This window comes from Otolemur garnettii, unplaced genomic scaffold, assembly GCF_000181295.1.
Source record: "Otolemur garnettii isolate 467f Iridium unplaced genomic scaffold, OtoGar3 scaffold00011, whole genome shotgun sequence".
Taxonomy (NCBI): Eukaryota; Metazoa; Chordata; class Mammalia; order Primates; family Galagidae; genus Otolemur; species Otolemur garnettii.
In genome coordinates this window covers 18,933,114-18,944,841 of record NW_003852406.1, presented here as the reverse complement: position 1 = coordinate 18,944,841, position 11,728 = coordinate 18,933,114, and the positions used below count along the sequence as shown (strand labels likewise).

General features: G+C 38.5%; 1 protein-coding gene and 1 non-coding gene across 2 annotated transcripts in view; both read right to left on the bottom strand.

Moving 5' to 3' along the window:
- Window positions 1–11,728, bottom strand: part of ZWILCH (zwilch kinetochore protein) — a 45,782-nt gene that overhangs the window by 20,420 nt on the left and 13,634 nt on the right. Inside the window, exons 4-8 of the mRNA XM_012801882.2 lie at window positions 10,865–10,983; window positions 8,220–8,419; window positions 7,034–7,104; window positions 6,243–6,398; window positions 3,592–3,663 (exon numbers count right to left, since the gene is read on the bottom strand). Coding sequence (XP_012657336.1) covers window positions 3,592–3,663; window positions 6,243–6,398; window positions 7,034–7,104; window positions 8,220–8,419; window positions 10,865–10,983 — 618 coding nt within the window. The remainder of the gene's footprint in view (window positions 1–3,591; window positions 3,664–6,242; window positions 6,399–7,033; window positions 7,105–8,219; window positions 8,420–10,864; window positions 10,984–11,728) is intronic.
- LOC111723430 lies at window positions 4,721–4,826 on the bottom strand. Its single transcript, XR_002771965.1, has one exon. It is a non-coding gene; the product is annotated as a U6 spliceosomal RNA (small nuclear RNA).

Below are 11,728 nucleotides of genomic sequence, written 5' to 3'. Positions count from 1 at the left end.
AAAAAAAAAAAAAAAAAAAAAAAAAGATTAGAAGGAATAGGGACTACTGTCAAGGAATCTTAAAACTTAAGAGTTTTTACTCCATATGGGAGATAATAGCCACTGTGATTTTTCTGTAGTCAAATGACATGATCAAGTAAAGAATTCCTCTATCTAGGCCAGGCATGGTAGCTCATGCCTGTAATCCCGGCACTATGAAAGGCCGAAGTGGGTGGATTGCCTGAGCTCACGAGTTCAAGACCGGCCTGAGCTAGAGTGAGACCCCTGACCCCCATCTCTAAAAATAGCCAAAAGGCTGGCTGAAATGGCTCACACCTGTAATCCTAGCACTCTGGGAGGTCAAGGTAGGCAGACTGCCTAAGCTCACAGCTCACAGGTTCGAGACCAGACTGAGCAAGAGTGACACCCCGCCTCTAAAAACAGCCATGGGTTATGGCTGGCAACTGTATTCCCAGCTACTTGGGAAGCCAAGGCAAGAGAATCACTTGAGTCCAAGAGAGTTTAAAGTTGCTATGAGCTAGGATGCCACAGTACTCTAGCGGGGGTGACAAAGTAAGACTCAATCTCGAAAAAAAAAATAATAATAATAAAAATAAAAATAGCTGAGCATTGTGGCGGATACCTATAGTCCCAACTACTTGGGAGGCTGAGGTAAGAGAATCACTTGAGACCAAGAGTTTGAGGTTCTTGTGCACTATGATGCCACAGTTCTCTACCAAGGGTGACAAAGTGAGGTTGCTCACAACAACCTCAAACTCTTGGGCTCAAGTGACTCTTTTGCCTCAATCTCCCAAGTAGCTAGGACTATAGGTGCCCGCCACAACGCCAAGCTATTTTTTTGTTGCAGTTGTCATTGTTGCCATCTTTTCAACTTCCACCAAATTGGGTACAGTGCTGTTTTCTTAAAACTTAGCATGTCCAAAATAAAACTTAATATTTCTCTAGACCATCTCTTTTAATCACCCCCCACTTCTGTCTTTAGTTCTATCAGTCCTTGAGTTTCCCAGACTAGAAATCTTATATTTTACTTCAGTAAGAACTAGTATTTCTACCACTACCATTTACTATTACAGCCAGAAGCTGCTGCCCTACTATAAGCCAGGCATGGTGCTAGCTGGTTCAGTTATTTTGCTTGAAGTTGATAACAAACTGGTAAATAACTGGTCACATACATTCAGTTGCATGTCTGTCTGTCAAATTCAAAAGTCTTTGTTCTATTATAAACTCCCTTAAAAATTGATAGAATCTTAGATATCTCTGTAACCAAAGTCTGAGTTCAATCACCTGTATTTTATAAATGGATAGGATTTTTTCTTTTCTTCTACATATAAACCTCTGTCTCTTTTTTTCCTTTGAAGACACTCTCTTTACCCATCTTAGTTACAAGTTTTACGACCTTCCTCTGTGACACTCTATTGATCGTTCATTATTTTTCAACAGGGACCCTACTGGCATCTGGGCAGGGCTATTCTTTGTGATTTGAAAGCGTCATACACATAGCAGGATGTTTAACATCCTTGGCCCACAGCAAATGAAATGCCTGAAGTACTCCTGTACACCCAGTCATTATGACAACAAAAATTATTTTCATGTTTTTCCAAAGAACCACCCCCTCCCTGGGGCTGGAGTTTGCTTATAAAGGCATTATTGAATAGATAAGCTCTCTTCACTCATGTAGAGAAAGAAGGGCAGAGATATGAAGGCCAAAGCATGATAGAAACCCCAAAGTATGATGGAAAGCCCTGAAAGAAGGGCTTTCATAAAAGATGAGAAGGGTAGAAAAAGTATCAGTTTTAGAGTGTAATAATAGGAGGAAAAAGTATTAAAAATGCTTGGTACAATGCTAGATGGTAAAAGTGCAACAGGGTACCTGGCACTCAACTCTAGAAGATGCAGATAAGTAAACAAGTTACTGCATCTGATAAATACTTCGGCAAATGTGTGTGGGATTCTACAGCAGCACAAGCCATCCTGGGGAATCTGCGCAATCATCCTCAGTGAAGAGGTCACAGACAGTTCACCCAGCAAAGAGGTAGGTGGGAGACGTGCACACCAGGCAGATCATGATGCACATAGGAGAGCATGACAAGACTGAAGCAAGCTCAATGTGGCGAGGGTTGAGGGTTCAGTGAGAATGGAAGAAGCTAAAGCTGAGGAAATAAGTAGGAGTCAATAAGCACACAAACATAAAACACAAACACTCAACATCATAGCCTCAGGGATGGCAAATCAAAACCACAACGAGACACCACTTCACTCCCACTAGGATGGCTATACCCAAAAACCACACAATATCAAGTGCTGGAAAGGATGTAGAGAAATTAGAATCATCCTGCATTCCTGGTAGAAATGTAAAAGGATGTAATCACTTTGGAAAATAGAGTTCTTCAAAAGGTTAAATGTAGAGTTAATATATGACCCAGAAACTCTACCTAAGAGATGTGAAAATGTGTGTACACAAAAACTTGTACATGAATATTCATGAAAAATTATTCATAATAGCCAAAAAGTAGAACTAAACTAAAAAACAGCCAAAAAGTATAACTAAAATGTTCATGACTGATGAATGGATAAATGAAATATGATTTAACCATACAATGAATTATTATTTGGCAATAAAAAGGAAAGAACTATATAGAAAGTAGATTAGTGGTTGCCAGGGACAAATGGGTGTAGGATGTGAGTGCTAACAGGTAAAAGGTTTCATTTTGGGGTGATGAAAATGTTTTAAAATTAATTACAGTTCCCTTCCATTGAAAAGTAGTAAAAAAATAAAAAATTAAATTATAGTGATACTTGTACAACTCGGTAAATAGACCTAAAACCATTAAACTCTTCAATTAAAATGAGTGCATTTTATGGGATGTAATTTATATCTCAACAAGCTGTCAAAAAAAAAAAGAACAGAAAAGAAGCAAGTAGTACTGCTGGGCATGATGGCTCACACCTGTAATCCTAACACTCTGGAAGGCTGAGGCAAGTAGACTGTTTGAGCTCATGAGAGTTCCTGAGCAAGACTGAGACCCTATCTCTAAAAAATAACCAGGCATTGTGGCAAATGCCTATAGTCCTACCTACTGTGTAGGCCAAGGCAAGAGGATTGCTTGAGCCTAAGTTTGAGGTTGCTATGAGCTATGACATCATGGCATTCTAAGAAGGGTGACAAAGTGAGACAACAACAAAAAAAGAAATAAATAGGACAGTAGCTAGATCATAACTGGCTTTGAGTGCTAGGCTAAGACATCTGAAATGTCTACATCAAAATAAGGTACCCTCTTAAGATTCAATTTGCATAACATTTTTGAAATACATGCTCATTAATCTTTAGTAATCTGTGCATTTGTAATAAACTATCAGCTGGAAAGAGGGGAATCCATCATATAAGTAAAACCAACTATTAACTAATGTTCTCTTTACTTGTATTAGTATACAAATAAAATTAAACTGCCCAAATTGTCAGAGCATTTAATGAACACATAATATCCAAGACAAACTCTGAAGAACACAAAATGTCGTAAAAATCATACCAGCAAAAATTTTTTTGAAAACATGAGATTTAATTAAAGTCAGGAATTCTAGAAGGATACTCACAAGGAGGAATTTCAGTTCTCTGTGGAGATGATTCAACGGACCTCTGGGATCTCCTGATTCCACTTTAATATTCTACAAAGTTCCCAAAGTCTGTCAGTTTTCATTGGTAATCCCATCTTCCTTACATAAAGGTCACCGTTACTTGCATTTCAAACCATCCACACATTAAAAAATATATTTCATAAAGCACCAGTGAATTGAAAAGTTAGGTCAACACCTCATTCAGAACATCTTTTTGTTTCTAATTTCAGACTGATATAAGGGTACAATTAAGTTACATTGTTTGCATTTGGTAGGTAGAATCCAAGTTGTAGTTGAGCCCATCACCCAGTAGGTGTGCCTTATACCCTTTTATTAACCCCCCCTTCCTCTTTCTCTCTCCCCCTCTACCTGGATGCAGTTGTGTTTTTCTCTCATGTGGGAGTGCAGTTGTTCATCTGTTAGTTTCATGTTAGTATTGAGTATATTGGATACCTGTTTTTCCATTTTTGTGATACTTTTATTAGGAGGATGTTCCCCAAGTCTATCCAGGTTAAGTACAAAAGATGTAAAGTCTCCAACTTTTTTTTATGGCTGAATATTAGGACATCTTAAACAGAGAGACTAAAGATCTTGTCATCCTAATCCAGTAACCTAAATTCAGACCACCATAACTTCTCTCTATACCACAAACAGGAGTATCTATCTACATGAAACAACTACCCTCTTCACATGCTCTCTTGACCTTTCCCATGAAATTTCCAAGAGAACAAGGTAGGAGAATTTAAATAAACATATCTAAAGATTTTCAATGAGAACATAGCATTATCACGCACTAAAAATAAAGCCTCCGCCAAAATTATGTTTATTAGACTCCTTCTAACAGTCCTAGCCAGAGGTCTAAGTTTTATAAATGTAAAGTTGTACCAAAAAAAAAAAAAAAAATCCTCCCACTATTAACACTATCCTGGCTTTAAAAATAGTTACAATTCTACTATATATATCATTTTATACTTTTTCTCTTTTTTTGATTAATAAGCATTTCCTCCTATTATCTGAAACATTTAAAAACATAATTTTAAAAGACTATGATATTTTGTCATAGAAATCTACTTTATTTCCTATTGAACATTCAGGTTTTGTTTTGTTTTTTAAATAAGAACCGTTTACAAACTTGCATGGTATCCTTGACAGGGGTCATGCTAATCTTCTCCCTATTGTTCCAATTTTAGCATATGTGCTGCCAAAGCAAGTACTGGTTTTTAATATTTTGAAAACATAGCTATACCATTGCATTGAGCATCTTGTACATAATTTTTTGTTAATAATTTTAATTTCTTAAAACAGATTCCTAGAAATGCAAATACAGCGTGAAAGATCTTAACATTATAACGATTCCTATGTTGCCAATATCTACACTCTTTTAAGACTAGCAGAGACAAAGCTAATAAGAAAAAAAGAAAAGAAAAGAAAAAAATATCATAGCAGAGACAAAGGCTGAGTGCAGTGGTTTATGCCTGTAGCGCCAGCACTCAGTAGACTGAGGTAAGAGGATTGCTTGAGCACAGAAGTTCCAGCCTGCAGTAAGCTATATCATTCCAGCCTGGGTTACCAAGTGAGACTCTGCTTCCCCCAAAAACCAGAATAGCTCATCATTTCATTAAACTGAGACTATTAAGCTTGTTATTTGTTTTCAGATGATAGTATCAAATAATTAAAACTTATTGAGTGCTAGGTACTCTTCTATGCTTTCTGCATATACTTAACACACCCTTAGTTATGCATATTTTGTGGTAAGGAAATGAATATTTAGTTCACAAAACAGAAAAACAAACAAACAAAAAACAGAATAGCAGAGACATTTAGTCATTTTGATCATTCCACTTGAGCAATCACTCAAGAGACCCATTAGGATATTCTTTTTTTTTTTGAGATAGCGTCTCACTATGTTGCCCTGGGTAGAGTGCTGTGCTGTCACAGCAAACTCAAACTCTTGGGCTTAAGAGATTCCCTTGTCCTCAGCCTCCTGAGTAGCTGGGACCACAGGTGCTGGCCATAACACCCAGCTATTTATCTGTTACAGTTGTCATTGTTGCTTAGCTGGCCCAGGCTGGGTTTGAACCCGCCAGCCTCAGTGTATGTGGCCAGCGCCATAACCACTGTGCTATGGACACTGAGCCTCATTAGGATAGTCTTTTTTTTAGAGACAGAGTCTCATTTTGTCACCCTCAGTAGAGTGCTGTGACGTCACAGCTCACAGCAACCTCCAGCTTAGGTGATTCTCCTGCCTCAGACCCCCAAGTAGCTGGGACCACAGGTGCCCGCCACAACACCTAGCTATTTTTTGTTGCAGTTTGACCTGGGCTGGGTTTGAACTCGTCACCCTCAGTATATGGGGCTGGTGACCTACTTACTAAGCCACAGGCACCGCCCAGAATATTCTTAAGTCACATAATTATAAGGCTAAGGGCAACTGATAGATTAAATCACCTGACAAAATCTCCACTGGCTGCCCCAGTGAGATTTCAAGGGCAAGGCAAGCCTTTCAGAGTTGTCAGCTTCACACCAGTGAGTGACTGCTGAGACTAGAAGCATATAGCACCAGCAACAAGCAAGTTAACCAACATTTAGGGGCCTCATGAGCCCAATGAGAAAATAGGTTCCCCTCCTACCAGAGTTGCAGTTGAAGAGAGTGGAGGGATTTGAAGAATCTCATCAACAGGACTCCAGGAAACATCCAAAGTGATCATAGTTTGTGATGCAACAACTGTATCATCCAAAGCCGTGGACTTAAAGAGCTCATACTGGGCATAGCCTCTAGATGTTACCTGAAAAGAGAGGCACCCAGCAGACCATTACTTCTGCTTGCACACAGCCGAAGCCATTATCCTTGTCCCAAAGGAGGAAGAAAAAGCATCACACTCCATATTTTTATGCCAAATGGAAAAATAATTGCCTTTTTTCTTTTTCTTTCTTTTATTTATTTTTTTAAGAGATAGGGTATTGGTCCCCCAGGCTGGTGTACAGTAACGTGCAACCTTGAACAGGGAGGCTCAAGCAATCCTCCTACCTCAGCCTCTCAATTAGCTGGGACTACAGATGTATGCTGTCACATCCAGTAAGGTTTTTTTGTTTTTTAAGAGATGGAGTCTCACTATTGTTGCCTAGGCTGGCCTCAAGTGATGCTTCTGCCTTGGTCTCCCAAAGTGCTGAAATTACAAGCATGAGCCATCACACCTGGCCAGACAATTCTTAGGTCACAAAGATTAGCTTTAGAAGGCTTATATTTTAATTTTGGCTATTAGCAGATATAAAAATAAATACAAATATTTTCATACTATAGAAAAATATCTAGTCATATTAGAAGTGAGAAAAATTTTAAATTATTTGAAAAAAATAATATGCAATCTGAAAAGAAACCAAAGCATGAAAAAAAAAATACGAATAGAAGCAAAATACTTACGGTAGACAAGTGATGTCTGTTCTTATGTGAAGTTTTCAGGCTTTCAAGATTCACAGAATAATTTTTATCAGCTATAGGACGTGAAAGAAAAATATATAAAGCTACCACTCAAACTTATATTAGAGAGAGCTAAAAAATTACAATCCCTCAAATTCTGAAGGTACCACAACTCAGTACTAACAACTGCCAAAATTAAATTTTAAATCATGTACAAGCAAAAAGTTTATGAAAGAATGAATGTGAACCAAAGCCAATACCATTACCAAAAATGTAATTAAACATCTACTATGAGACTAAAATTATACTGTCATTATATTCAGTTTTTTATCCTGCAATGAAAATTTCCCCCCAAATATACAAATACAAATAAAATTAAACCCAAACAAAACAAGTGTAAACTCTTATCTAGACTGCTGGAGATATGTTTCTGGTATTTCTAGAATACCTCCTACATGTTGCAAGTTACACACTATAGTTTCAGGGTGATTAGTGCAAGTTCTACTGGGTGCACTTCCATTTAATAATAATTTTTAGGCTGGGTGCCCTTGCTCAGTGGTTATGGCACCAGCCATGTACACCAAAGCAGGCAGGTTCGAATCTGGCCAGGGCCAACTAAACAACAATGACAACTATAACAAAAAAAATAGACAGACATTGTGGCAGGTGCCTATAGTCCCAGCTATTTGGGAGACTGAGGCAAGAGAATTGCTTAAGCCCAAGAATTTGAGATTCCTGGCAGCTGTGAGGCCATGGCACTCTACTGAGGGCGACATAGTAAGACTCTGTCTCAAAAAAAAATAATAATCATAGTCATAATAATTTTTAGTAAAAACCATAAAACAGGCTTGATGCCTGTGGCTCAAGTGGCTAAGGCGCCAGTCACATACACCTAAGATGACGGGTTCGAATCCAGCCCGGACCTGCCAAACAACAATGATGGCTGCAACCAAAAAAAGTAGCCAGGTGTTGTGGCAGGCGCCTGTGGTACCAGCTACTTGGGAGGCAGAGGCAAGAGACTCGCTTGAGCCCAGGAGCTGGAGGTTGCTGTGAGCTGGGATGCTACGGCACTCTACCCAGGGGGATAGCTTGAGGCTCTGTCTCAAAAAAAAAAAAAACACAAACCATAAAACAGTAAATACACAGATAAATAAACACACATGCATACAAGTAAAGAGTGAGCACTCACCTTTACAGCTAACTACATATAAGACAATTCCTGTAATGCTGTCATTTGTTGTGATAAGCTCAGCTCCCAGCCAACAGGTATTTTCTGGATCTAAACTGTCACACCTTACCCAAAGGGGGGGAAGGGCAGTAACTGGCAGATTAATCTTCAAATGGGTCATATTAGGATTGTGAGCCATGGTGTAAAGTCCAATTAACTGCCTTTAAAACAAGGGGAAGAAAAATCAATTATAGGCAGTGGTTGCCAATCAATCAAACATTTTCTTTTAAAAATATATGAAAGGTGTCATAGAAACAACAATCTTAAACTTAAGTGGCAAGAAGTGTATATACATAGACTTTACCTAGAGAAGTGGGAAAAGGGCACACTGGCAGATGAAGATGCACAAACCACAAAGTGACAGTGTGACAAGACTAGAGCTACTATGAGCAGGGAGTTCAACATGGCCAGAGCTGGGTGTTGAGCAGGAGCGGAAGTAGCATGTAAGATTAAGCTAAAGAAATAAGTTAAGAGCCTAAAGAACATGAGAAACCAAGAAAAGGGGAGGGTGAGAGGGAGATGTGGGATAAAAACTTACCTACTGGGTACAATGAACACTATTCTGGTGATGGGCACATCAAGAACCCCAACTTAAGCATTATATGAGCTATCTATGTAACAGAAACATTTGTACCCTCTTAATTAACATTTTAAAGTAAAAAAAAAAAAAGAAATAAGTAGGAGCCAACAAGCACATAAAAAGATGCTCAAAGTCATTAGTCACAGGGACACATCAGGAAATTTGAACATAGGCTTTGAAATAGATAATGGTGTTATCACAATGTTAAATTTCCAGATTTTGATCATTGTTCTATAGTTATATAAGAGAATGTACCTGTTCTTAGAACACAGTGAAGGTACATAATAAATTATTTAGGGGTAAAGGAGTACAATGTCTCCCATATGCTGTTAATACTTCATTTTTAGAAATTGTGCATTTAGTGTGTATGTTATGTGTACGTTCTATGTATACATATGTGCACTATACACTTACAACAATACATGTTGTGTAATATACATAGTCACATATGACAATATACATATAGAGAGAAAGGAGGAAGAAAAGAAGAAAGAGAAGCAAATATGCAGAATTAAACAATTGGTGAATCTGGGTGTAAGTTCTTGTAACTTTTTTATAAATTTGAAAGTCACCAAAAATTCATTCATAAGTGTGGCTTAAATTTTTATTTTTCAGAGACAAAAACTGAATTATTACCAAAAGATGTTCAAAAAAGGAATTTCTAAGGAATTTTATTTCTAAAAGGGAATAGCATAATCCCAGAAGGTTTGAAATGCAAGAAGAAATAGAAAGTGAAGAAAGGGAAAGCAACAAATTCAAAACATATGAATCAAAACACTGGCTGGAGAAAACAATGCAAATTAATAAATTTTAAGTCATGAAGGAGAAAAGGAAACAGTCCTAATATGACTTAAAATCAAGAAGCTACAAATGAAAAGACTGATTAAATTTTTAAAACTTCCACAGAGCAAAACAAAAACCAGCATGAAGGAAAAGTCATTTTGTGAACATTATTACAGTAGTTATTCTCTCTTTTTATAGGACTATATCCCCCAGAACTCCTTGAAGACAGGACTTTTTGGGTTTAGAGGCAGGGAAGGCTGGGCAGATTGAACTGCATGTGCCTACACCGTGGGGAGGCAGAATGAGAAGTTGAAGAGACAGAGATATCAGAGTTTCTACCAAGGGCACTAGTGGCATTTTATTTTATTTTATTTTTTTTGAGACAGAGCCTCAAGCTGTCCCCTTGGGTAGAGTGCCGTGGCATCACAGCTCACAGCAACCTCCAACTCCTGGGCTCAAGTGAGTCTCCTGCCTCTGCCTCCCAAGTAGCTGGGACCACAGGCGCCCACCACAATGCCTGGCTATTTTTTGGTTGCAGCCATCATTGTTGTTTGGTGGGCCTGGGCTGGATTCGAGTCCACCACCTTGGGTGTATGTAGCTGGCGCCTTAGCCATTTGAGCCACAGGCGCCGAGCCACTACTGGCATTTTAGATGGGAAAATTCTTCAGTGTGCAGGAGAGTCCCATGATGTTTACCATCTATAACTCAGGCCCAATAAATGCTAGTAGCTCCACTCTCTGTCACAACCAAAAATAATCCCGTGTATTTCTGAGGCCGACTAGATATGGTGCCACTCCTGGTGAAGGATCACTGGAGGTAGACAACGAAGGCTCTTCTGAGTCACTCATAAAGAATCTGGATTTTATCATGAAGGCAATGAAGAACCACTAAAAGATTTTTAGGCAGGGAAGCAAACCGATCAGGCTTTTAATTTATAAAAATGACTCTGGCAGCCGTGAGGAAGACAAGAGTATGGGGAACCAGATAAGACAAGGAAAACAATAAGCAGCAGTAACAATAACTTGATATAGAAGGTGGAGAAAGGACAGATAACTTGTTTGGAATACCTACGGAATATTCAAGTAAGAGCTATCCTGGGAGAGTTATGTGTACATATCTGAGGGTGGTGGGGAGGGCCGGAGGAAGGGTGATATCTGGTTTAGATGCATACTTTCTCCAGTGTTTATAAGAACGCCTCAGTTTAAATCCTACCCACTATCCCTACACTGAAGAAAAAATTACCTTGCTCTCCCAACTGGTAAAGCAAATGGTCCAATATTTTCACCAGTAGAGAAATCAGAAACAGCAGTTTCTTCAGATTGAAGTTCTTCGATCTGACTTGTTTCTTCCTTTTCTAAAGGCTTTTAAAATGTTCTTAATTATTTAATCAGATAAAAGAGCACTTAAGATATTTAACTTTTTTTTTTTTTTTTTGCAGTTTTTGGCCAGAGCCGGGTTTGAACCCACCACCTCTGGTATATGGGGCCAACACCCTATCCTTGAGCCATAGGCAGCACTGAGATATTTAACTCTTTATTATGCTAGGGAATGACTATGAGTAGAGCACAATGTACTCATTTCTATACCCTTAAGCACAAACCATCAAGGCAAGAACAACCTTGGTACTAACAAATCTTGCCACCAGAAATATTTCCACTGTCCTATAAAAAGATAATGATCTTAGCTGCTAATTGGTAAAGGAAGTATCTGATGCCATTAGAAAAGGAAATGCTCCAATATGTAAAAAAGTGACTAGCTAAAGGCAAATGCCAAGGGAAACCCATGAGAGACTCCCAGATTTTGTGGGCTTTTTCACTCCCCAAACTGTAAGACTTCTTTCTGGGCTATCACCTGAGGTCCATAGCCCCTAATTCCTTATATCTATTCCACTTAGGGTTATCAGCTCTTACAGAATTCTAATATCACATGTCTATGTGCTTATAAAATAGTTAAATACAGCATCTTTGCTGATAATAACAATCATTATTAAGAGTTAACATTTCTTGGGCAGCGCCTGTGGCTCAGTGAATAAGGTGCCGGCCCCATATACCAAGGGTGTTCAAATCTGGGTTCAAATCTGGCCCCAGGCAAACTGCAACAAAAAAA